The 26,665-nt window shown below is 41.6% G+C and overlaps 1 protein-coding gene across 2 annotated transcripts in view; it reads right to left on the bottom strand.

Moving 5' to 3' along the window:
• LOC134351722 (KH domain-containing, RNA-binding, signal transduction-associated protein 3-like) overlaps positions 1-26,665 on the bottom strand; it is a 226,406-nt gene that overhangs the window by 70,423 nt on the left and 129,318 nt on the right. For both annotated transcript variants that reach the window (XR_010019243.1, XM_063058289.1), the window contains exon 8: positions 14,102-14,184. Coding sequence is in view for 1 of the 2 variants with exons in the window: in XM_063058289.1 (XP_062914359.1) it covers positions 14,102-14,184 (83 nt within the window). In the remaining variant the exon portion in view is untranslated. The remainder of the gene's footprint in view (positions 1-14,101; positions 14,185-26,665) is intronic.

Raw genomic sequence — 26,665 nt, 5'->3', positions numbered from 1 at the left:
TCAAACAATAGTTCTTCTCACCATTGAACAATATTAATGTTACAGGTGTCCCCCGCTTTTCGAACGTTCGCTTTACGAAACCTCACTGTTACGAAAGACCTACATTAGTACCATTTTCGCTTTCAGAAGGTGTTTTCACTGTTACAAAAAAAAAATAAAGCGCGCGATAAAAGGCAACGCACGTCCCGAGCAGCCGCTGTCCCCCGAATTCGGAACTGCTTTGCTTTAACACGTGCCTGTGAGCAGCCGTTTGCAAGATGAGTTCTATGGTATTGGAAAAGCCTGAAAGAGCTCATAAGGGTGTTACACTTACGGTAAAACTAGACGTAATTAAGCGTTTTGATCGTGGTGAACGAAGTAAGGACAACGTGAGTTTGGCTTGTGGAAGCTGACGAACATGATGTTGAAGAGGTTTTGGCATCCCATCACCAAGAACTGACAGATGAAGAGCTGATGCAATTGGAAGAAAAAAGGATAACAATCAAAGCTGAATGAGTAATGATAAAGTATGACTTTAATTTTGAAAGGGTACGTCAGTTTAGGAGATATTTGCAGGATGGTTTGAGTCCTTACTAAAGAACTGTGTGATAGAAAAATGCGCGAGGCTCAGCAGTCAAGCAAGCCTTCCACATCAGCCACAGCAGACGACGAACCTCGACCTTCGACGTCGAGGCGAGCAGAGATAGAAGAAGATGAGCTGCCTGCTCTAATGGAAACAGATGACGAGATGACACCCCAGTGTCCCACCACCCCAACCCACAGGCCACGGACAGATACCAACTCACGGAAAATGCAACGGTAGCCGGGAGACATATAGCACATCTTTAAGAAAAAAGCCGAAATAAACATGCTAATTAATTAGGTGCCGCCGACACCTAATTGTCAGCCCAGATCAGAGACGACGCAATCGGAAATCGGCACTAATCTGGGCCGATAATTACATGTCGGGTGGCACCTAATTAATTAGCTTGTTTATTTCGGCTTTTTTCTTAAAGATGTGCTGTGTACCTCCTGGCTACCGCTGCATTCCTGCATGCTTCGCGGCAACGTATCGCTCGGTGGCCTGGAGGGTGGGGGCCACTGCACCACCCAACCTGCGATGACTCAGTCTAACACACCATCATCAGTATGCTCGGCAAGCTATCTTCCCGATTCCCGTAAGTGATACTACACTGTACATACATTATTTCTACTTTATATAGGCTGTGTATTTTTACGTGTTATTTGGTATGATTTGGCAGCTTCATAGCTTAAAGGTTACTGGAGAGAGTGTTCTTGCCAACAGTGCTTGTGTGAGATTTTCTGTCGACGGCGCTTGCGTGAGATTTTCACTGTGGAGAACAGTTCAGTAATGATAGTGGAAAAGTATTTCTACTTTATATAGGCTGTGTATTTATCATATCATTCCTGCTTTTACTATGTGTTACTGTTATTTTAGGTTTTATGTGTTATTTGGCATGATTTGGTAGGTTATTTTTGGGTCTGTGAACGCTCACAAAATTTTCCCATATAAATAAATGGTAATCGCTTCTTCGCTTTACGACATTTCGGCTTACGAACCGTTTCATAGGAAAGCTCTATCTTTGGATGGCAGGGGAAACCTGCATTACCTAACTCCATTCAATATCTGAGCTGTAATGCTATGTTTAAAGTTACAAAAATCAAACACTCATCACAGAAATCCAAGAACATCTGTTTGATACTTAGAGACCAACAAATGCTCCCGATACGTTATTGTACCTTATTAATCTGCAGGAACCAATCATGTCAGTTACATATTATGATATGTAAATTATAAGAAATTGCCAATACAATTCTATCAATTTCCTCTTGGGCAGAAACACAACACCTATTGTTAAGGGCTGCACCTCCAACTTCCATTATGAGCTGGAGCAGTGGTTTCCAAACTTTCTTTTTGGGTTACCGCCTCTTGGCTCTCAGACCACAACTCCAGTGCTCCCCTCTCTCTTTCTGGCCATTACATAAAAACTATAAAGAATTTTAATTTCAGAAGCACAAAGAAAATAGGAACTGCAAATGCAAAGCAATGACAAATAATTGCAGAAATTATTCAAATCTATTTAAAGTTAGAAATGTTTTAAAAATTTAATTTCAATAGAAAATTTTCATCAGCAATTTTAGAGTAAACATTCCTAGTCTAACTAATCACTACTTCATTGATTTTCACCTTTCAATGAGATGGATGGGCTTGTTGGAGCAATATCAGCTTCTCAACATCAGGTCAAATGTCACTTAAGAGTCTCAGATCCTCACGTTCAGTAATTTGCAGACTGCTTCATTGCATTGAAAGAAATTGGACAACTGCACTGAAAATGCACACCACTAAATATGATGCTGGGAAAGTAAAAGAACATCTTGATCTTTCTCCACAGTGTAGGAGAGCATTCAGAAATTTATTTTTGCAACCAAAGGTCTTAATATGATTTTTGAACTTCAGCTTCAACTCTAGGTCATTTTGTAATGAGATCAGTTCTTCCTCAATCCTTCCTGTTAATTCCTTATTACAAATGTTCAGGAATGGATATATCATCCAATGTGGAATATGAATTGAGGGATGATGCTAAAATCTCTCTGACATGTCTTTATGCAGCTCACCCAGGTATGTACAGTATACTCAAAGATCATTTTCTAGTAGCCTTTCTTTTCCGATTCAAAGAGGCTCTGAAATTGGAAAGGTTGCGAAGGCCACTGTTGTACTTCAAAAGGGTTAACTTAATGAAATGCAGAGATGACAGATTTGGCTTTAACAAGATTCACATCATTTCCTTCAAATTGAAGACTGATTTCACTGAACTTTAAATATTGACAAATAACTAATATCATGCCTAATATTCTTGAGCTGATTAATAAATAAAGCATTTGAGTCTTCAAGGAATTTTATCACAGCTTCAAAAAGCACATAAAAGTGTCTCAGGCAGTTTCCTTTTGAGAGCCATCTGACTTCTATCTGCAACAGCAAGCATTCAAACTGTTCATCGTTCTCGATAGAAAACTCTTGAAATAGTTGGGAATTAAGATCATGGAGTTGATGTTATTTACTGCTATGATAACAGTATTTAATAAATGAACTTCTAATGATATGTGCAGCTGATCACTTGGGTTTTCTGCAATAAGATGTCTGTGAATTACACGGTAAATATGTTAGATACAGCTTTCATCAATAAAGTACTAACCCCACAGTGGTGTCTGGTCATTGATGGTGCCCTGTCTATTGTACAAGCAAGCCTGTTGGTGAGAGGAATGTCCTTCTCTTTGGAAAAAATGCTCAACAATCCTAAATATTGACTCTCCCTTTGAATCTGTTTCTAGTCCCTTGCAAGTAACAACTTTTGAACCATGCTTTCATCTTTTATGAAGCAAACATAACCTTGAAGCAAGAGTTGTTGCCTGGCAAAACTGACTCATCCATCTCAACAGCAAATTCTGTTATCCTAAGTGTTCTGCACAATATGTCCTCCACATTCTCATCGATTCATCTTTGAACAGAGGTGTCGCTGAGAGCAATCACTTTAATTATTTGGTCTGGTGACTTCAAAAGTGTACTTGGAACCTCCCTTATTGCTGTCAGATTCAGTTCTTCTCCAATTGTATGGGGCTTTCCAGACTCAGCAATGAGTATGAAGCACACAAACCATCATCATTTTGTTGTGAAAAGTATTTCAAAACACAGTAAACATGTTTTGAAGTGTGTTCCATTTCTGACAACTTTCACAAAGTGACTGAAAAAAAATCCAAGTTTTCATTTGCTTTATCAGAGAGCGTTCTCTTCAAATGTTCAAGGAGCCTGGATGGTTTCATTGCCTTATTTTAAAACATCTTTTCACACAACAGGAATTGCATCACTACAGGATTAGAGTATGGGAATCGTAGTGGCTAACACTGTACTATAGTGAATGGCAATAATGCGGAGGCCTGGCCTGGAAATAACACAATTTCTTCAGTCCAAATTTCTCACGGCACCGAAATACAGAAGGTGTCACATTGCTTTTCAATAACTATAGCATGCTTCAAGCAAGGTCTAAGAGAACAGTGAGTTAGCAAGAGGAGATTACACGATCATTGTAATCAATTATGAGGCACTGAGGATCAAATGCTTATAATACATAATTCAATTATTAATTTAAGACTATTATCCCCCAGCTCCCCCTCCATTTTACTTTTATTGCCCTCTTAGAAATTCTCACAGCTCTATGGGATGATAGTGCCCACTTGTGGGGAGAAGGCAGAAGAACAGGGTTAAGAGGGATAATAAATCAGCAATGATGGAATGGCAGAGCACGTTCATTGGGCCTATGTCTTCTGCTGCTATGTTTTATGATCTTATTTGACCTTGTGTTCACTTTCCAAGCTCATACTGTCTTCACATCTGGCAGTCCTTTATTTTTAATTTTTCTCTTTAAATCTTTGTTACTCCATTCTTGTGGTTCTGTAGAGCCATTCTGAAAATCTCTACTTCTTAATAACTATAACTACATCTTCTATCAACACACAAAGTTGCTGGTGAACGCAGCAGGCCAGGCAGCATCTCTAGGAAGAGGTAGAGTTGACGTTGACTCTACCTCTTCCTAGAGATGCTGCCTGGCCTGCTGCATTCACCAGCGACTTTGATGTGTGTTGCTTGAATTTCCAGCATCTGCAGAATTTCTCGTGACTACTTCTTCTATAATATGATGTGTGTGTAAACAAATGTAGCCCCCCGGCCACCCTCAGGGTCGCTCGGCTCGCTGTCGTCTAGGGAAACAGCCCTCGGCCCCGCCAAACTGGGTAATTAGTTTGTATGGATGCTGTGTGATGTACCCCACCCCGCCCAAATAACAGACAATACACCAGCTACGACTAAATGATTTACAGTTTATAGATATTACTGGAACTATATAATTAATAGAGAATAAAATATAAAAAGAAAATAAAAGGTGCCACACTTATCAAAGTTCAATCTCTTCGTGCACAAACAGTTGGAGCTCAGGACCCTTCTTCTTCACCCTGCGACCCCTTGGACCACCTCAACCAGCCGCCTGGGACCAACAATGGTGGTCAACCAGACGCTCTACACGAGTCCGTCTCCATCTCCCCTCCTCGCCGAACGCCCCGCTTGGGGTCTAACCCCGTTAGCGGACTCACAGCACCTGGTCCATTCTCTGTCTCTCTCTCCCGCCTTCTGCCCCAAAACTCCATGCATACAATATCTTCAGACACAACAAAAGCATAACAACTATCGCAAATGGTTCATTAGTCCTCGTATCAATAGATAATACAAAACAAACTGCAGGTGGGAAGGACTTTCTCAGCGTTTAACATAACAAAGCATTCCAAAGTATAACATAACAAAAAAGCCATTTTAATTAGCCTACACAGTAACATAAGAGACGAAACCCCCTTACACTCTCCCCCCACCAAATAAAGTCATGCCATCATGACTTCTAAATAACTCGCCGACCAGTCCTGCAGACACACAACACACACATACACACAGTGACAGTGCTCCTCAAACAGTGGACCTTACGCCTGTCCCACGGGCGCTACATAGGTTAACCTATCTGGGAGCTTCTTAACCCTCCGAGACCTCTGTACCCCCCTCACCTAAACCCAAAAGGCCCAGACACTACTAGGGATACCTAGGGCCTGCTTGCCAACTCCTCTCTCATTCAGGCCACCATTACAGCTCGGAGCCCCCTGTCCTGTGTCCGGGGCCCCGCTTCTTTTCCTTCCTGATCCTGCCGTAACTCAGACTGCCCACAGCTAGCCCTCCCCACTACACCTGACTCAGTGGGAGAAGGGCCAAAGGTCTCCTCAATCACGGGGAAGATAGCGAAAGGCAGCATGTACCACATGTGCAGCACATCATCCTTCGAATTCCTATTCGTCCTCATTCCCTCGATCGGTAGCCGCTGTTTTAAGTTTCTCCAAACTGAAACATTTAGCCGGGGCTACCTCTTCAGCGTCCTGCAGTCGAGACATCAGCTTCTTCGGGGACTCCTTCAGCTCTCGCCACAGCCTCAGCAGCTCTGATTCAGGGTTCTTGGCCATCTCCATCTGGGACGCAGTTACCCCACCAGCTTCTTCCACCCTGACCTGAAAAGCAGCAGTTAAAAGATGGTCAGCCTCCAGTTTTTTCTTCCTGATGACATTTTCCAGGTCAACTTTCAGTTTTTCCACTTCATCTAAACTCGCGATAGTCATCTTCAGGCTCCTTTCAAGCGTCCGCCTCCTGTTTCCAAGATCTGTCCTCCTTTTCTGCACCTCCTTGGGAGCGTAGTCAAACTCCCCTCCCTGGGCTCTCAGTTTTCTGTTGGCCTTAGTCAGAACACTTCCTTGATCTTCCCCAACTTGTAAGTCTTCCAATCTTTTCTGAATCGACATCTTGAGTTTCTGCTGATCTCTTCAAAGGTGGTCATTGTTTCTGCTCGCTGGATTAATTCATCAGTACATGACCGCAGTGTCGGCTCGGAACTCCATTGTTCCTTCTCCACGCTGACGAATGTGAATTCCAAGTCTGCAATGGTCGTCTCACAAGTGCGGCAGTCTCCGGCCGGCAGTTCTGAGCACTTAGTTCAGTGGTGCAAATCCCCTCTCCCCTGTGTCTCATTCAGATTGACGACCTGGGTTTCCATCCCTAGGTCCACCACTGTCTGTTCCAACACCAGGAAGTTCAACTGGTATGTCGGGTCATTTTTCTCACATTACACCAAACTCTTCCAGCCAAAAACTCCTCCACATTTGACACTTCGCTTCGGTCGCCCGGGCTCAGCCACTCGCCTCGCCTCATAGTCCCCCCAGGCGAATCCAAGCTCTAGGCGGTCATCCACATACGCCAAAACTCCACACACCTTCACTTCCCCCATGGTCTTCCTCGTGCCCCACGGGAAGGATGCAGGGGCTTTGGATATGCCCTTGGGCATCTTTTCGGATCGGAAGAATCCTAGGGAACTAATAACGGCCGTTGTCGGCTCGACAATCGCACTCCTCGGGATCTGGCAACATCCACTCCTCAGATCCAGCACATTAAACGACGTCACATAATCCGCACACACGCTGCCCCCATCTTCCACAGCGCCAGGGTCCAGTTGCCGCAACCTCTCTCTCACTGAGGTATCTTCAGCGGTCAACTCCCCTCCCTCGTGGTAGTTCGGAGCAGCTACTAAGAGGGTCTCACCCTCAGCTACTTTCCCCAGGCCGTACCACCGCTGGGCCTCGTTTAAATTCGGTACCGGCTTAAGGCTGCTTCACACGTCCTCAGAAGCAACTCAACACACAGGGTGCCCAGACAATGCCCCCATGAACTCCAGGGTCATTAACCAATCATTGTCTTCTGGATAACTACTAGCCCTGGTACCCAAAATCTCCGGTGCCCTTGCGGTTGTCAAGGGTAAATGCTTCAGACATCGGTTGCAAAACAAACTGTACAACAACTTGACCTGAGCCCCAGGGTCGAGGATGGCTTTAACATCATTTCCCTCTATCCGTAACGACACCTTGGGGCGTGGTCCCTCTAAGCCTTCAGGAATAGGGTCTTCTCCTTTCGGAAGTTCATTGGTACATTGCTGGGAACGTGCTTCCCCAGAGACTCCAAGCCGTTCCCCCCTGGGCCTCCACTAAGTTTCCCGACACCTCTCTGATCAGCTGAACAACTGAAGGAGGGGCTGATCCCCTGAAATGATCCCCCTGGCACTGCAAGCAATTTAGCTGCCCTCCTAGCCAAAGAAGACAGACTGAAAACTTTCCCCCCTCTTTCAAATAACTGACAGTTGTCACTACGGTGTAAGTGAGCCTGACAGCTCTAACACCGTCACCAGCCCGCCTACTTAAACTTTCAGTCAATCCCTGTCACTCTCGCTCAACCGAGCACTGCCACTCATCTAACAACTGAGAGATCCGCTCCGCCCACATCTCGCACGCCTCCGCCCCTTCTGGGGTGGACATTATCCCAAACACCAGGCGGAGCCTGCCAGAGCTAGAACATTTATTCGCACGCACTACCTCCAAATCAGACCACTCTTTCCTTTCTCTCCCAACAGCATGGACAGCCCCGAGTTCCACCTCCAACTCGTCAGTGCTAGTCTGAACTCGAACAAAGACCTCATCCACCATGCATACAGCAATAACCAGCAAATAACCCACAGAGACACACATTACCGATTTAAACAGGACCACCACACAGCATACCAGTAGATCCAATCCCGGAGGAGCCCCCACTATGTAGCCCCCACAGCCACCCTCAGGGTCACTCAGCTCACTGTCGTCTAGGGAAACAGCCCTCGGCCCCACCAAACTGGGTAATTAGTTTGTCTGGATGCTGTGTGATGTACCCCATCCCACCCAAATAACAGACAATACACCAGATACGATTAAATGATTTACAGTTTATAGATATTACTGGAACTATATAATTATTAGAGAATAAAATATAAAAGGAAAATAAAAGGCGCCACACTTATCTCTTCGTGCACAAACAGTTGGAGCTCAGGCCCCTTCTTCTTCACCCTGCGACCCCTTGGACCACCTCGACCGGCCGCCTGGGACCAACAACGGTGGTCAACCAAACGCTCCACACGAGTCCGTCTATGTCTCCCCTCCTCGCCGAATGCCCCGCTTGGGGTCCGACCCCGTTAGCAGACTCACAGCACCTGGTGTATTCACCGTCTCTCTCTCCCCCTTCTGCCCCCAAACCCCGCACATACAATATCTTCAGACACACCAAAAGCATAACAACTATCGCAATTGGTTCATTTGTCCTCATATCAATAGATAACACAAAACAAACTGCTAGCGGGAAGGACTTTCTCAGCGTTTAAACGTAACAAAGAAGCATTCCCAAGTATAACAAAACATAGAAGCCATTTTAATTAGCCTACACAGTAACATAAGAGACGAAATCCCCTTACACACACACACAGACTGTTCTTCATTTAAACTTGGGTTTTCAAATTCAAGTTCCAAGGGATTTTCTTACTGTTTAATTTTCAATTGGAAGTGGACAAATAATAGCTGGTCATTAGACAATGTTTATATAGCAGTTTAACATATTTTATAAAGCAGTACAGTATTTAAAGCATCTTTAGTCTTTTCCTGAATGGACAAAAATTTAGTGAAGACAAAAATAAAGTCATGATGAAACAAAGTGATGAAAAACTGTTTAAAAACACAATTTTCTGGCGCTTTTTTTAAAAAAAGGCAGAGAATGCTCATCTAATAGAATCTGTGTATTATGGGTGAACAGCAAAGGGCAAGGCAAAGTTAATCTTATTCTATTCTATTGAGAATTTATGACCATGTATTCTGTTTAAGACAAAATGAATTAATGTTTTTCTTTTTAATAGTTTGTATCATTAAGTGGCTACAAATCTGTTAAAATTCTCATTAAAACCCAAAATATCCACTATTTTATTTAAGGATGATGGATGTCCAGCTAGGCTAGTGTACATATTGAATCCCACACCAACACTGTTACTTTTTTAGCTGCTTTTTAGATAACTTGGCAAGCCTCAGTTATTTTAAGATTAATCAAAGTCTGTCCCGAGCCTTGTGGCCCATCAGGATGGTGTTTATGCCGGTTTCCGTGGTGTGAAGTGACGGTGAGTACGAGACTCCCCCCTCGCCCCACCGATAGGACGCCAGTCTATCGCGACATTAACCCCCAGCATTTTTGCCCGTACCCATTCTCAGCTGGGTAGACTGGAGCATTGTGTGGTAAGTGCCTTGCTCAAGGACGCACATGCTGCCTCGGCTGAGGCTCGAACCCACGACCTTCGGATCGCTAGTCCAATGGCCCTAACCACTTGAGCCATGCGCCACATCTAGTTATTTTAAGGGGGCCACAAAAATTAATAGGATCAGATGAAGTCTTCAGCAGCACACCACGAGATTGAATTTGAACACAGCAAGAAACATTCATTCAAGATAAACATGAGAATTTCTACTCATTCTTATCCAAGGACTAGTCTATTTAAAGTTCTGCATAGATAGTTCAAGCTGTAGCCGGATAATAACATACTCCACAATAATATCCATCAGCTTGTTCTCTAGATTTTTGTATCATTATTCTTGGCTACTACTTTTCAATGATGAAAACACAGGCAGATACTGTACGTCACATACAAATACATTGTAAAATAGCAGTGATTGAGAGGACCATGCTAACGATTTGGGACTATGAGAGAGTGATTACTGCTGTTATCAATTAATTGGAGCTTGAGCACATACATAACAGAAGGTATGAAATAATACCCCACAATTTAAGAAGGACGAGAAAGCAGAAATTGGCCAGTTTGCCTGACATCTGTACAGGGCAATATACTAGAAACTAGATGAGAGTAAGAGTAGCAAGGAGGATACGTACAGATTCAGGAAACTTTAGATAGGCCAAGTTAATAGGTGATGATAAGGAAGATGAAATACAGGTGCATATTCCTTTATCCGAAATTCTGAAATCCAAAAAGCTCCGAAAACTGAAGTTCTTTTCGCCCACAGCTGATGTCACTCAGGTGTGACGTGGCAGCACTAGCAGAGGCTGCCAGATGTCAGTTGTGGCTCAGCGCTCATACTGGTTACACGTGCATTTGCTGTTCGCTGATATTTTGTGTTCACTGTTGGCTTTGTGTTTAATTTCACTGTGAAAATGTCAAAAAGAACTGCAGATACCCCTATGGGTAACAACGAGAAAAAGAGAAGGAATCTTCTCTATCAATAATGCAGAAAGTGGAGAACAGAGAGAAGATGGTGGCGCGACGCAGCACGCAGCGGCCACCCTGGTGATGAATATCTGTTATTTGTCAAGTAGGATGCCGTGCACAATCCTGATTTGACGGAGGCAGACGTGAGAAGCATGGAGGAACATCTGGTGAAACTTCTGAAATGCCTGTTTCGCTGCTGCTGCTACTGTCAGATCCAGAATCTCCAGAGGGGAAGGCCCCGAGTCCTCGGCTTTGCTTGTTGCTCGGCGGTCAGGGAGGGGTCAAAGCGCTCGGCAGAGATGGTGCTTGGTGTCGGAGGGCTCAAAGTTTTCGGACGGACTCAGAGTCGGCTGTGGTCGGGTGCTTCCAGGGTGCTGTATGGGCAAGTTTGCGGTGCTGGAGGTTCATGGCAGGGAGAATTCCAGGGAGAGGTGATTTAAAATACACGGGAGGATGTGCGTAGGTTTGGTGTGCCACTGGGTCCTAAAGTCCACCGCAGTGAGACAGGTTAAATAAGGGACGAGCATACGTGTTTTTTGGTATCGGCGGGGGGGGGGGGGGGGGGCGTCTGAAATCCAAAAAATTATGAATTCCGAAATGTAACTGGCCCCAAAGGTTTCGGATAAGGGATTGTGGACCTGTATTGTATGAAAAAATATGAGACGATCCATTTGGGCTGAATATCTGAAAACTAGAACTTATTTTAAAATGGCGAGAAACTGGGAAATGTCGGTGGAGGAACTTGTATACAAAGTACCATGAGTTAATATGCAGGTAGCGCAACCAATTAGGAATTCTCTCTTGAGGCGATCTCACAAACAAAGACCAACAAGGTTTGGTGGAGACATTTCCTGACTGGGTACTTTTGGTCTCCCAACAGTCTCTATTCTTTTGTTTCACTATCCCCTTTCCTGAATCCAGTTACTAAATAACTATCAGTTTACCTTGATTTTACTTAGTAATATTTCTTTTACCATTTATTCTCTTGGCCAGTCTTTTCACTTAAACTTTCACCCTTGAACTTTTTACACTCATCAAACAAACTTACTTACATTAGCACATCAATTTCCATCTCATCATCCAGGAAGGGTCTAGATTTCCAGAATCTTACCATCATCCTTATATGGATATATTTGCTCTGAATGTCTATTAATTCCTTGATTTGGTCACATTTCTCTGATACTGAATAACCTTTGGGTTGATATTCCTACTTTATCTATGCTAAACTCTTTCTCAGCCTGATATAAATTGCCTTTGCCTCATTTCTATTTTTTCCATTCCTGGTTAATCTCTGAACTTTTCCCCGAATTTACCAAAATTAACCAAATTATATTAGTCCAACTAATCTGGCTAAACACCAAAATGGCGAATAGTGTTATTGACAGTGCTATTAAATTGTACTTACAAATAAGCAACTCCACAAACCTGAGGGCAAGTCCCAGTAGATGACCTTACTGAATTGGCAAAGCAGGCCATGCTTCCTATATTCATATGTCCATCTTAGGACCTAGAGTGAGGTTGCTCAATAAAAGTATGTTCAATCCTTTTCATAATTCTTCAAAAAAAAAGAATACCAATGCCTATGAGCAGCAAGATCTTACTATCATTTGGGTATGGTTAGTTAAGGGAAAGTAACATACATCCCACACAATTACCAAAAAATGTCACTGTCTGAAACAGGAGAAAATTCAACCATTACACTTATCATTTACTAAACCCATCCTGCAATCAGCACAAACTAGAATCTTAACTGCCACATAAACAATGTGGCTACCACAGCATCAGAAGCTAGGCAGCCTGTACTGTATGACACAGTATGACACAAAACTTGAGGCACAAGTCACAAATGTGGTGAAATAATTTCCACTTGCCTGAAAAGAAATTCAACCTCTTTAATACATAAAATCACTCGATAGAAGTTGATGATTAGCTGACATCCAATCCACAGTCTAAATATCCACTCTTTCCATCACCAATACATTAGTACAATGTATACTCTTTTCCAAATACACTGAAGTTATTTACCAAAGCCATGTCAACACAAAGGTGGTCAAGAACAGCAGGTAAACAAGAATACCATATACACAAGAAAGTCTGCAAATGCTAGAAATCCAAAGCAATGCACACAAAATGCTGGAGGAACTCAGCAAGCCAGGCAGCATCTATGGAATGAATAAACAGCCAATGTTTCCGCCAAAATCCTTCTTCAGCATTCAAGAATAACAAGAATACCACCAGAGAGACTCTACCAATTTCTGCATACATATATATCTCCACCCTAACTTGGAAATGATTCCTTGTTCAATGATCCTCACTGGGTCTACATCTTTGAATTCCCTACCTAATAATAATGTGGGAGTAAATGCAATAGAGATAGCCAGTAAATGAATGTTGCTTTTTAAAAAAAACTTCACATTTTAAATTTAAAATACTGCAAATTAATTCCAGTTTTAACCTCTCATTCATTCTCTCCCTCAAGATGATTATTCAAAATTAGAATACAGGAATAAGAAAACCAGTTTCTTTCGTAATCCGGGGGCAGCTTATAGGACTTCAGAACCAATGAAGCACATCTTGAAGCAGTCACTACTGTAGACGCAACAACTAATTTGCAAGAAGCAACCTCCTTCAAACGTACAAGTACACTCAGTGGCCACTTTATTAGGTACAGGAGTAGAAGCCATTGGGGTCTTCAGCTGCTGTAGCCCATCCAATTCAAGGTTCAAGGTGCTGTGTTCAAAGATGTTCTTCTGAACACTACTGTTGTAAAACATGGTTATTTGAATTACTTGTACCTTCCTGTCACCTTGAACTATTCTCCTGACTTCTCACATTAACAAGGTGTTTTCCTTCACAGAACTACCGCTCATTGGATGTCTTTCGTAAACTGCAGCATTCTCTGTAAACTCTAGAGATTATTGTGCATGAAAATCCCAGGAGATCAGCAGTTTCTGAGATACTCAAACCACCCTGTCTGGCACTAACAATGATTCCATGGTCAAAGTCCCTAAGATCGTATTTCTGACCTATTTTGATGTTTGGTCTGAAAAACAAGGAAACCCTTTGACCATGTCTGCATGCTTTTATGCACTGAGCTGCTGCCATGTCACTGGCCAATCAGATATTTGCTTTCATGAGCAAGTGTACAGGTATACCTAATAAAATGGCTACTGAGTGTAATGATAGAGGAGTAAAATACTATTGATACATCTGGATAAATTCTCCAACTTTTCTTCCAAAACAAAAATACCAGTATCCTTTATATCCACAGGAGGTCAGATGGGGTCTTAAACTCAAGTCATGCATCACCAGAATAATCAATGAAACCTCCCACAATTTGCCTTTACAGTTTATTTCATAAAGTCACACATCAAAAATCAATGAATGAGGTTACGAAGAATCAATATTACCTTTGGCCTTGATTGCTGTAGTTGTTATCATAAGAGTCGTAACCTTGGTCTTCATATGTTGCTCCATAGCCATCAGCATATGCCTAAAGTTTCAAGAAGGAGCAGTGACTATACTATGTACAAGTTATTCTCAAACACATCTTCAAATACTGAACTGGCTGTGCATTGAAAGTCCAAACAAGCCAGTGGAATTCAGCCCAAACTGGAATATCTAAACAGAAAGAGAGTCCAACTTCCTCCCATTATGAGAAATTGTTCCATGTGCACTGGTAGTCAGTTAGTAAACATTCTTCATAAATTGCTGTAAACATTGAGGTTTGAGATCATTCAAATGTGGAACCAAGAACAATTACTTTCTTTGTATTAACACATACATACTTTAGCAATGTTCACTCCATTGATCAGAGATGGGAGTACTAAGCCACCCCTTCTCATTCCTATTCCTGGAGAATTCTAATGCCGACTGTAATTCTTCCAATTCTTGTCATAACTTTATTAGCTAACCGAGCATAGGCAGACCTTTAAACTTGGTATATTCTGGTCTGTGTGTCATAGTGAGAGCATGACTGGAACATACTGCCAGCAGCAAGACATCCACACTTTCTGCTGCAGCGTAGAAAAAGCAGAGACTTTTTGCTGATGCTCATTGTCATCAACATTCACAAAGGATCTAATGTCCAGGGTATTTCTAAAGAGATCTATCTCTTAACATGATTGTCATTATGGTTTAATGATAAATAGGCATGGTTTCTTATTGCTTAATGGCAAGGCCCCATACTGCTACTGGATCTCGCACAATGTATTGCTGTCAACAGAACATATTCTATCCAGGAGCAGATGAAGAAACCTGACAGCTAGCAAGACCATTACTTAAGCTCTGCCAGCTGTCAAGGACTTCAAGTGTATAAATGCTTCTGAAATTCACAAACATTCAAAAACAATCAAATTAGTTACTACTGAACATCAATTAAAGTCATGTGGTAGTTTTAATTTATCACAGCTACATTTACAGACACCAACTGCAAACATTCAAAATGGCATCCTGTCCATTCAGAATTGCTCAGGAAGCTCATTTTTAAAAAAATTATGTGTTTACACTAACTATTTAAATAGATATATGCTTACTGCAATACAGTTTTTCTCCTACATAATCATGTATTACATTGTACTGCTGCCACAAAGTTAACCATTTTCATGACATATGCTGGTGATATTAAACCTGATTCTGATTCTACTACAAATAAGGCTTAAAATACCTAAACACAAGTTTCATGCATTTGAATGTGCTTTTGAAGAGGTGACCAAGAGGATTATGAAAGGTAGGGCATGGTGTCTATGTGGACTTTGACAAGGTCTCTGATGGTAGGTTGGTCCAAAAGGTTGATCACATGGGATTCAGAGTGAGCTAGTCAACTGGATACAAAATTGGCTTGGTGGTTGGAGTCAGAGGATGACTGTAGAAGACAGTTTCTCAAATTGAAGCCCTGTTACCAGCAGCGTGCCATCCGGATCTGTAATATCTTCCCTCTTGATTGTGTTACGAGAATACACATAAAATTAAGATGTTTGCTGGCCTGGGCTAGCATCAGTGGCATCAGCAGTTGGTCTGCCACCTGCCCTCAGGGGAAGGAGAGATAAGGAACAATGGAGCAGCGTCTGGAGATGTGTAATGAAGGGATGTGGGAGGAAGAGCTGTCTGGAGCGGCTCCCCCCTTTGAACCCTGAACTGTTTGAAGTGATGGACAGGCGATACCCCAGCAGGGGGATAAAAAGGGACAGGTTCGCTAAGACACACACACACGCCACCCGAGGTAACGAGACCCTGGAAGCGGTGCGCTTCTCACGAGTGGGTGAGAAGTACCAGACAACGACAAGGGTGGAAAGGTACGATCAGCGGGAACCCGGTGTGTGTCCGCCCTTGCCTGGGTGCCGGGTTCACTGCAGAGGATCGACCGCATCTGGAGGAGGGGTCACAGTCGGTGACCTCAGGTGACATCACCAAGGACCCGCCCAAATGCTGTTTGTGAGCCATCTTGCTGGTCTGTGAGTGAAGCAGTGTTCTGAATGATCAGTTGTTCCTATTCTATCTCTCTCTTCCCCCACGTTGTCCATCGCCATGGAAACGATTACTGCGAACTGAACTTTGAGTCATTTTGAAATTTGGTCATTTACCCCTAGACAACGATAGAGCTTGATTGATGCTGTTATCTTACTTCTGTGCACATGTGTGGTTATCATCACTGAATTGTTGCATTTATTATCCTTTCGATTACTGTGTTGCTTGTTTCTTTAATAAAACTTTCTTAGTTCTAGTACTCCAGACTCCAACTGAGTGATCCATTTCTGCTGGTTTGGCAACCCAGTTACGGGGTACGTAACAATTGTCACCTACACTAACAATTTGGATGAGAATGTAGATGGTATGGATTGTAAGGGTAGTGAAGAGGACAACTGGCACGCTTGCCTTCTTTGATTAGGACACTGAGTGCAAGAGTTGGAATGTCATGTTACAGCTGTACATGATATTTGAATTACTGTGCGCAGGTCTAGTCATCTAGCCATCGGCAGGTTATTATTAGGCTGTCGGGAATGCAGTAAGGATACACAAGGATGATGCTGGAATTGGATAACTTGAGTTATAAAGAGAGACTGGATAGGCTGCAGCTGTTTTCCCTGGACTGTGGGAGGCTGAGGAGTAAATTTATAGAGGTATATAAAATTATGAAGGCACAGTCAAAGTGCATGTTAACAGTTTTCTCCCCCCTCAAAGTAGAGGAGTCGAAATTTAGGGTGCATTGTTTAACTTGAGAAAGATTTAAAGGGGATCTGAAAAGCAAGCTTTTCTCCATACTAAAGGAGGCAGCTATTTGGATTGAGTTGTCAGAGGAAATGGTAGAGGTTTCAATTAAACAGTTACATAGGTAGGTGTAAGATTTAGAGGAATAAGGACCAAAACACAGGTAAAAAGGAGTAGCTGAGGTAGGCACTTTGGTTAGCCTGGACAAGTTGGGCAGATATAACTTTATAATAATAGAAAGGCCACTTTTTTTTTGTTGGGAAAAAGGGAAAATGAAATGCAGAAATCACAGAAATAAAATCATCAGGTTTCACTTCTATCAGCTTTTCCACTTTTTTTTAAACTTCAAAACTAATAGATATTGAAAACAGTTTCTTATAATTATGTACTTACATTTCTGTATACAGGTCACAATAGTATTGGTTTTCAGAAGATATTAGGATCAATGATAATTGATATGGTTTCCAATTTGCTGTTGTCTTCTATATAATTACCTCAGAAAGGTATAATCTACTTACTATTAAACATTTAATGCCTACATTAAAATGCCTCATCAAGTCAAGCAGCATCTATGGAAGGTAATAAACAGTCGACATTTTGGGTTGAGACCCTTCAACAGGACTGGGAACGATGAGGGCGGAAGCCAGTATAAGATAGGGAGAGGGGAAGGAGGACAAGCAGGTAGGTGATGGGAGACCTAGTGAGGGGGAAGGATTGTGTTATTTGCATCATGTTCTGAAAGTTGGTTACCTAGAGATTTTCTGAAGAGACAGCCACACAAGGATTAAAGATCCTCGCCTGCATAATTCAGCAAAAACACTATTCCTGTCACGTTCTCTTTTGGGAGTATGGAGCAAGCAAAAGAAATAATGTATCAATAGATCACTACACTGTATTTTTCCAATCATTAATGAAACACATCTCTAGAAATACTTCAGCCAGATAATAATTCCTTCCTTGAATGCCAAGTGGAAATCATCTGGTAAATTTTATACTGACCAACTATATCAGTGGCCCGTTGTACTACTTGATCGCCAGTAGTTTTCTATAAAGTTATTACCTCTCACTTTCAATGCTCTCATTTTCTCTGTCCAAAACTGTTCAAGCATAAACATAGATTTACTCAAAATTTACAACCAATATGCATCAATGATGATCTCCGAAACTAGCTAAGTGAAGTAGGTAATTATGGCCAGTGAATTTTTTTCCCACTTTTTAAAAAACTGAATTACTGCTGTAAAGTTGAATTCTATATGCAAATCTAAATGGGCCATCTTAATAAGTAGTTTTAATAAATACCTGATTCTAAGAAATTTACACTCTTTCTAAGTTCACGGTTAGTCAAGAGACTTCTTCACAATACTCAATCATACTGAGCAATGATCGATTTCTACTAGTCCTGGAAAGTACAAAACAAAAACGTTCACAGAAATTAATAGTGGAATATGGACAACAAAACTAGTATGATTTTCTTTAAAACCAGGACTTGGTAATGCTTACATCGGCCAGGCCTGGAGTTTATAATTACTTATTCAGTTGTCTCCTTCAAATTACCTAAAAAAGAGAAATGTTTTGGCATTGGCAATATGAGGTGAGAGAAATCAAATTAAATTTGAATTCCCATAATTGGATAGGTGAGTTGTTGGGCATAACTAAGTTGGTGATGTATTTGAAGATACCCAGGCCTTTAAATTCTTGCAATTGCAATGTTGTACATATTTGTCTATCTATTCTATATGAATTGCAAAGTAACAGAATAGTAGACACGTCACTGAAGAATGCTACTTCCAAAAGATACCAAATTTAATATGACCCATGATACTGATTCAATTAACAATTTCTTCTTTTACAAACATTAGATTTCCCAGTAGTGACACACTGACACATTTTTGCAATAGAACCATTGAGAGAATTCAATCGAGATAAATTTGTTTGTAGCTGTGTACATATTCTGACAATTCCTCCAAAGAGCAGGCATAAAATGAGAAAAGGTTCGCCCAGTTTTTGTTTGCTAAACCCTTATTAAAACTATTCATGGCAAATGTAAAATTCATCCTGCAGCTGCACAATGAAATTGCAGTTCACTTGGACCTGGAGTCAGTGATCTGAACACATTAGAAACTTTAAACTACTAGCACCTTTCACTCTGCAATGTAAGCTAAGTATTCTGTGATGTATAATCTATTTTTTATTTAAATCTAACACCTGGTTTAAAAATCCAAAGGCTTATAAATAAGATAAATGATTAGTTAACCTGACTTAATAACGCTTAAGGGATAGATACTGGTCAGAAGATGGGTCTTTCCCAAGCTCTTCCTTACGTGGTGAAGTGGAATATTTTAAGCGCACCAGAAGAGAGAGATGGGATTTCAGTGTATTATTCCTTACAAAGGTTGACCCTTTCAATAGTACAACACTTTTTTTAAAATTGTTATTCTGCAATTAACCTAGCTTAGAGATTGGATTGAGATTTGAACTGTCAACCTTGATTGGGTTTCACTGGAACAAGCACAAGTTTGGCAAATCAAAACTTTCACAGTAATGAAAAGTAGACAACAGACATTTTTGTGGGGGGGGGGCACAGCTCAGGCAAACTGAAGCAGTTTGAGAGAAGATGAGAATGCATGAAAAAGCATAGAAGGTGCAAACTAAGTAGCTGATGCATTTTTTTTAAAAAAAACACAGAATTGTTTGTTCAGTTGTGATTGGATAGCAGCACTCATCAAGGAATTTGCAAAGCTTGCTCCAAGGTGGCTGTCAGAAACAATAACTATGTATGAATTTAGAGATACAGCATGGTAACAGGCTCTTCCCACCCAACAAGCCTGCAGTGCCTAATTACACCGATGTGACCAAATAATGTAACCAGAAAAAGAGAGAAGATCTGCAAATATTGGAAATCTGAACAACACACAGAAAATGCTGGAGGAGCTCAGCAGACCAGGCAGCATGTATGGAAAAACGTAAACAGTCAATGTTTCAGGCTGAAGCCTTTCATGATAAAGGGTCTTGGCCCAAAATGACGACTGTTTATTCTTTTCCATAGATGCTGTCTGGCCTGCCGAGTTCCTCCAGCACTTTGTGAGTGAACCTACTAACCAGTACATCTTTGGAATGTGGAAGGAAACTGGAGCACCTGGAGGAAACCCACACAGTCATAGAATGTACAAACTCCTTACAGACACCAGAGGAACCGGACCTGTGTCACTAGCACTGTAATCACATTTTGTTAACCGCTACACTACCATTCTGCCTTTAATATACTCCCCTTAAACCTTTCAGCTATCCAAAACAGTTACTTTCCCCAAGCAGTAAGACTGAAACACCTATGCCCTCTAACTCCACTACTACTTTATTTCCTGTCAGTCACCTAGTGTCACTTTATGGACATACAATCAATCTATGTATATAAGCTCTCATGTATATATATTTATTGTGCTTTTTTTATTATTATTATATTCTTTATCGTGTCTTTTTTTGCACTGCATCAGATCTGGAGTAAAATTTATTTCATTCTCCTTTATGCTTGTGCACAGGAAATGACAATAAACAATCTAGAACAGCTCTCCTGACAATAAACTTTCTTTGTTTCACCACATCTACAGAAAAAGTAAATCAGCTGCATTACATAGTGCAGCATTTGTTCTATTCACAGAACGCAGAAAAATACAGGGCAATACAGATCCTTTGGTCCACGATGTTGTGCCAACCATTTAACCATCTAAGATCAATTATCACCCTTCCCTCCTATATAGCCTTCCATTTTTCTTTCATGCCCATCTGAAGAGTTTCTTAAATGTCCCTAATGAATCTGCCTCTATCACCAGCCCTAGCAGTGGTGGTGACACCTACAACTCGGTGTGGAAAATCCTACCTCTGATATCTCCCCTATACTTTCCTCTAAACACCTTAAAATTATGCTCCCTTGTATTAAGCATTTCCACCCTGAGAAAGTCTTCGGCTGTCCACTCTACCTATGCCTCTTATTTTACACCTCTATTAAGTAACCTCTCATTTACCCCTCCCCCTTTAGCCCTCCCACCAAAACAACGGAACCCCAGAAAATTGAGCTGTCAGTCCTGTATCTCCTGCAACCAAGTTTCACTAATAGTTACAATATCATAATTCCATCTGTTCACCTATGCCCTGAGCTTACCTGTCTTTCCTACAATACCTGCATTGAAATATACACAGCTCAGAATATTAGTCACAACCATGCTCAAACTTTTGATTCCTAATTTTGCCTGAGATCTATTGCTTATTTTGTCTATTCTGGCATGCAGGTTCAAATCCCCTTGCAACTCTAGTTTAACAACCCTTTCCCCCAATCCTCATGCAGCACTAGCAAATCTTCCCGCAAGGATATTAGACACTGTCTCTTCAGTATAGGTTCCACCTTCCCTGGAAGACAGCCCAATGATCCAAAAATCTGACACTACACCAACTCCTTAGCTACATGTTAAACTATATGATCTTCCTATTTCTGGCCTCATGAGCACGTGACTTGGATAGAAATCCTGAGATCACATCACTGGAGGTGCTGTCCTTTAACATAGCACCTAACTCCCTGAACTTAGGGAGGTATGATCATATATATGTATGATCTATGGAAGGCTATCTTAAGAGCAAAAAAAAAAGCAATTCTGAGTGAACTTAGAGAGGAAGTCAGATGCAGGGTCTGCAGGCCATTACTTCTTACAAGGCAAAACCTAACATCATAAATGGCAATGATGCTTCACTCCCAATGAGCTGAACTCTCTTTTATGCACTTCGAAAGGGAAACTAAAACTATATCTGTGTGAATTCCTGCAGCATCTAGTGATCTTGTGATATCTATCTCAGAGGCAAATATCAGAACATCTTTTGATAGTGAACCCTTATAAAGCTTCATGCCCCGTTGGTATACCCAGCAAGGCACTGAAAAGCTCTGTAAACAATCAGCTGCAGTATTCAAGGGCATCTTCATTCCCTCACTGCTGCAGCCAGTTTCCCACCTGCTTCATACTAGTGCCCAAGAAGAGCAGGGTGAGCTACCTCAATGACCATCACTAAGAAGCACTCACATTTACTGTGAAGAAGTGCTAATGGGAGATTGGTCATGGCTAAACTAAAGCCTGCTTGAGCAAGACTACAGCAATTTCTCTCACACCACAACAGATCTACAGCCATACAATGTCACTGGCACTGGATCATGTGAACAGTAGTATTACTTATGCAGTTTAACAATTACAGCACAGTGGTCAACACCATCATCCCCTTAGTAGTATCAACATGGTTCAAAACCTGGGCCTCTGTTATCTTCTTCTGCAAATGGATTCTTGATTTCCTCATCAGGAGACCACTGGATCATCAATAATAATTTTTTCTCCTCGCTGATAATCAATACAGGCATGCCTCAGGGATACTTGCTTAGCCTACTGTTCTGCTCTACATTCATGACTGTGTAGGTACGCACAGCTAAAATAGCAGCTATAAATTCACCGATTACACAACAGTTGTTGGCAGAATCTCAGATGTTGATGAGCAGGCATATAGAAGTGAGCTAAATCAATTGGTTGCGTGGTGTCACAACACAACCTTACAGTCATCAGTAAGACCAAGAAATGGACTATGGACTTCAGGAAGGGAAAAACTGGAAGAAAACTCAGCTTTTCTCATCGAGGGGTCAGCAGTGGATAGGCTGAACAGCTACAAGTTCCTCGGTATCAACAGCTCTGAAGATATGGCCGAATGGCCTAACTTCTGCTCCTGTGTCTTATGGCCCAAGATTTACCCTGGGCCCTATATATTGTTTCAATTACGAATAAGCCACACCAGCAACTATATTTCATTAGGATTGAAGATTTTGTACGTCACTCAAGACCCTTTAATTTCTACAGATGTTCCTTGGAGAGCATTCTGACTGATTACACCATCTAGTATTGAGTTTCCAATGCACACGATTAGTAAAAGATGTAAAGGGTTGTAAACTCAGCTACCTCCATCATTGACACTGGTCTCCTCACCATCCAGAACATCTTCAAAAGGCAATGCCTGTAAAAGATGGCATCCATCATGAAAGACCCGAACCATTCAAGAAATGTCCTCTTCTCATTACTACAGTCAGTGAGGTACAGGAGCCTGAAAACAAACACTCAATATTATAGGAACAGCTTCTTTCACGTCACCATCCGATTCCTGAATGATCCATGGATGCATGATGCATGACTATTACGCCTGCTCTTTACATTATTTATTTTTGAGTTATTCTTATTGTAATTTATAGCAATTTATTTATTGCATGGTAATGCTGCCATAAAACAAATTTCATGACATACATGAGTGATAACTGGGGAGGCAGCTTAATTGGGTCAAAATGCACTGCCCTAATAAATCCCAATTAACTGAATCCAATAGAATATGATTGATGACCTTTTATCAGTATAGGGGAAAGTCAGAAAATGAGTACATTTTAAATTTCAAAGTGATGGGACAGTGGCGTGACACTGCCTTGCAGCTCCACTGACGCAGATTTGAGTCAGATCTCTTGGGGTTGTATGCTTTCCCTGTGACAACATCCCAGGTGCTCCAATTTCAATTCACATTCACTGACATGCTCATTGTTAACATTAATTTGCAACCATAAGCTACCTCCTATACAGCTGATGGGAGAATCAGGAGTACATTAATGAGAATATGCTGCACAGGAATAAGAGGGACAATAGAATTACTCTGAGAGCTGTATCGGCTTGTGGGGCCAAAAGTCCTTTTATAGCACAAAGAAACATAGAGAAGGCAAGAGACAACAAAAAAAAAAGTGGCTGTGATATGGTGGAGCTTACGAGAAAATGGATGATAGAGATTGGAGTCAATTGAGCAAGGTGAAGGCTCCTCCCGAAAGGCATCTCACCTACCTGGAAATGGCACTTAAAGAATTAAAACTTTGAAATAACCCAGAGTGGCTCACTGGGGCTTTATCTTGGCCTGCTGAGTGTTAACATTATTTTCAGTTTTTTTAAAATTCAGATTTCTGGCATCTACAGTTTATTTGCTTTTCAATCCCTGACCAATTCTGATGCAATTCAGCTTTTGTTTTTGTCACATTGAGCTTTCCACAGCAGTAAAGGGGGAATGGTTATATTCCCCTTTGATAGAAATAGTCACTGTCTGAAACCTGTAGACAGAAAGAAATGTCCAGGTCTGAATATCCATCAGGCCTTCATACATACAGACAGATTATTTCATTATGTGAACCACAGATGCAAATGAACACTGAGCAATTATCAACAGAACAACACACACAAAATGCTGGAGGAACCCAGCAGGCAAGGCAGCATCTATGGGAGAGTACAGTTGAGGTTTTGGGCCAAGATCTTTCAGCAGGACTATTATCAATAGCTACTGTACATCTGATTTTTGGACACAAAATGGTCTTAATCTGATGAGACCATAATAGCACAGACACAAGTTACTTGGGCCTCAGCTATGCCTGCCTTTTCATTGGCTAAATGGAACTTTATGAAAGCCTTCTATGGTAATGCTCCCCAACTCTTTCTGCACTTCAATGACAACTGCATTGTTGGCGCATCATGCACCCATGCTGAGCTCATCAATTTCATCAACTTTGCCTCCAATTTCCACCGTAAGCTTAAAATTACTTTGTCCATTTCTGAAACCTCTATCCCCTATTTGAATCTCTCTGTTTCTATCTCTGGAGCTAAAATGTCCACCAATATTTTTTATTTATTTTACTGATTCCCATGGCAATCTTGATTATACCTCTTCCCACCCTATCCCTAGTAAAAAATGCCACTCCATTTACTCAGTTCCATCGTTTCTGCTGCATCTGTTCCCAGGATGAGGCTTTCCTTTTCAGGACAGAGAAGACCTCCTTCTTCGAACAACAGGGTTTCACTTACTCCACCACTGATGCTGCCTTCACCCACATCTCTTCCGTTTTCCAGACTTCCAGGCCCACTACATCTTCCCACCTCATTAACAGGGATAGCATTCTTCTTACCCTCACCAACGACCCCGTGAGCCTCCACATCCAACACAACATTCTCTGCAACTTACACCATTTTCAATGGGACCCTAGTACCCAACGCATCTTTACTCCCCCCTCCCACCCCGCAAACTATCTGCTTTCTGCAGGAATGGCTCCCTCCGTCTTGTCCATCATCTCTCCTCAAATCTCCCTCCTGGCACTTATACCTGTAAGTGGCAGAAGTGCTACACCTGCCCACTCACCCTCTCCCTCACCTCCATTCATGTTCCAAACAGTCCTTCCATATGAGGCAACACTTGGGGTCATCTACTGTGCTACCGATGTGGCTTCCTCTACATTGGTGAGACCTGACATAAGACTGGAGAATCGGTTTGTTCAGCACCTCCGCTTCATCTACAAAAGCAGATTTTCGTGGTAGCCAACCAGTTTAATCCCTATCCCCATTCCAACATGTTGATCCATGGCCTCCTCTACTGCTACAATAAGCTCACTCTCAACATTGAGGCGTAACAGCTCATATTCCACCTTGATGGCCTCCAACCTGATAGCATAAACATAGATTTCTCCTCCAACTTCTGGTGATTTTCCTTCCCCCCCCCCCTTTAATTCCCCACTCACAGGTCTCTTACTGCTCTCCTCACATGCCTGAACCTACCCCGGTTACCCCACCCCCTCCTTCCCATTCTCCGATGATCCTCTCAGATTCTATCTTTGTCATTCTTTATCTTATCCACCTATCACCTCCCAGCTTCTTACTTCACCCCCCCACCCCCCACTCCCCACTCACCTTGCTTCAACTATTCACCTTCCAGCTTGTTCCCCTCCCGCTACCTTCTTATTCGGGCGTCTTTCCCTTCCTCTTTCAATCCCAATGAAGGGTCTCATCCAAAATGTCAACTATTTATTAATTTTTATAGATGCTGCCTGAACTGTTGAATTCCTCTTCGTCCTTTTAGCATGCTCTTCCGTTCATGATCATAGCCAATCTTACATCTCAGCGCCATTTTTCTGCACTATTCACCTAATACCATTAATATGAAAAGTCTATCAGTCAGTTTTCAATTCAACAACTAGGTTCCAGACAGAATATTCCAAGGACTCACTTACCATCTTCAGTAGAAGAAACTTTTCCTTATCTCAGTCCTATATTCTGAAACTGTGGCTCCTGGCTCCACACCCCTAATCCAGGAAAAAATATTTTCCTTGAATCCAGCTGGTTAAACTCTGCAAAGATTTCTGAAATAATAGTCTGAAGCTGAGATAATAGATATCCATCAGCCACAGACATCTTCCATTGTTCTATGCATATACATTTCATTGTAATTGCCAACTAATCTAATTTCCAACATTAGTTTTATTTGAATTCTCTACTGTGACGCTCAGTTTACAGTCACTGTGAAGTCAAAGGCAGTCTCTCCCACTACAACTCTGAGATTCAGAAGTTAATGTTTTCAGTAAGGCTGGAATGTGGACTTGACCAGAGTGTTGACTAAATTGCTCTCATCTGTTCAAAATATTACATGTTTCCAGTTTAATAAAATGTTGGGCTTAATACAGTGTGAAGATCTATTTAAAAGGATAGTCAAAAAGTAAATAAAGGAAACACAAATCTCTCAATTCCTATCGACAATAAATCACCTTTGAAAGCTTCACTACAATCTACAATTTTATCTTAATTAAACAGTGCAATGAATACTAATTGCAGTTTCTCAAAAATTAACTGCTTATTAAATATTATGCAAAATAGTTTTAAGGAAATCTACCAAGTTGAAAACCTGTT

Source organism: Mobula hypostoma, chromosome 1 (assembly GCF_963921235.1).
Source record: "Mobula hypostoma chromosome 1, sMobHyp1.1, whole genome shotgun sequence".
Classification (NCBI taxonomy): domain Eukaryota; kingdom Metazoa; phylum Chordata; class Chondrichthyes; order Myliobatiformes; family Myliobatidae; genus Mobula; species Mobula hypostoma.
This window is presented reverse-complemented; position numbering and strand designations above follow the sequence as displayed.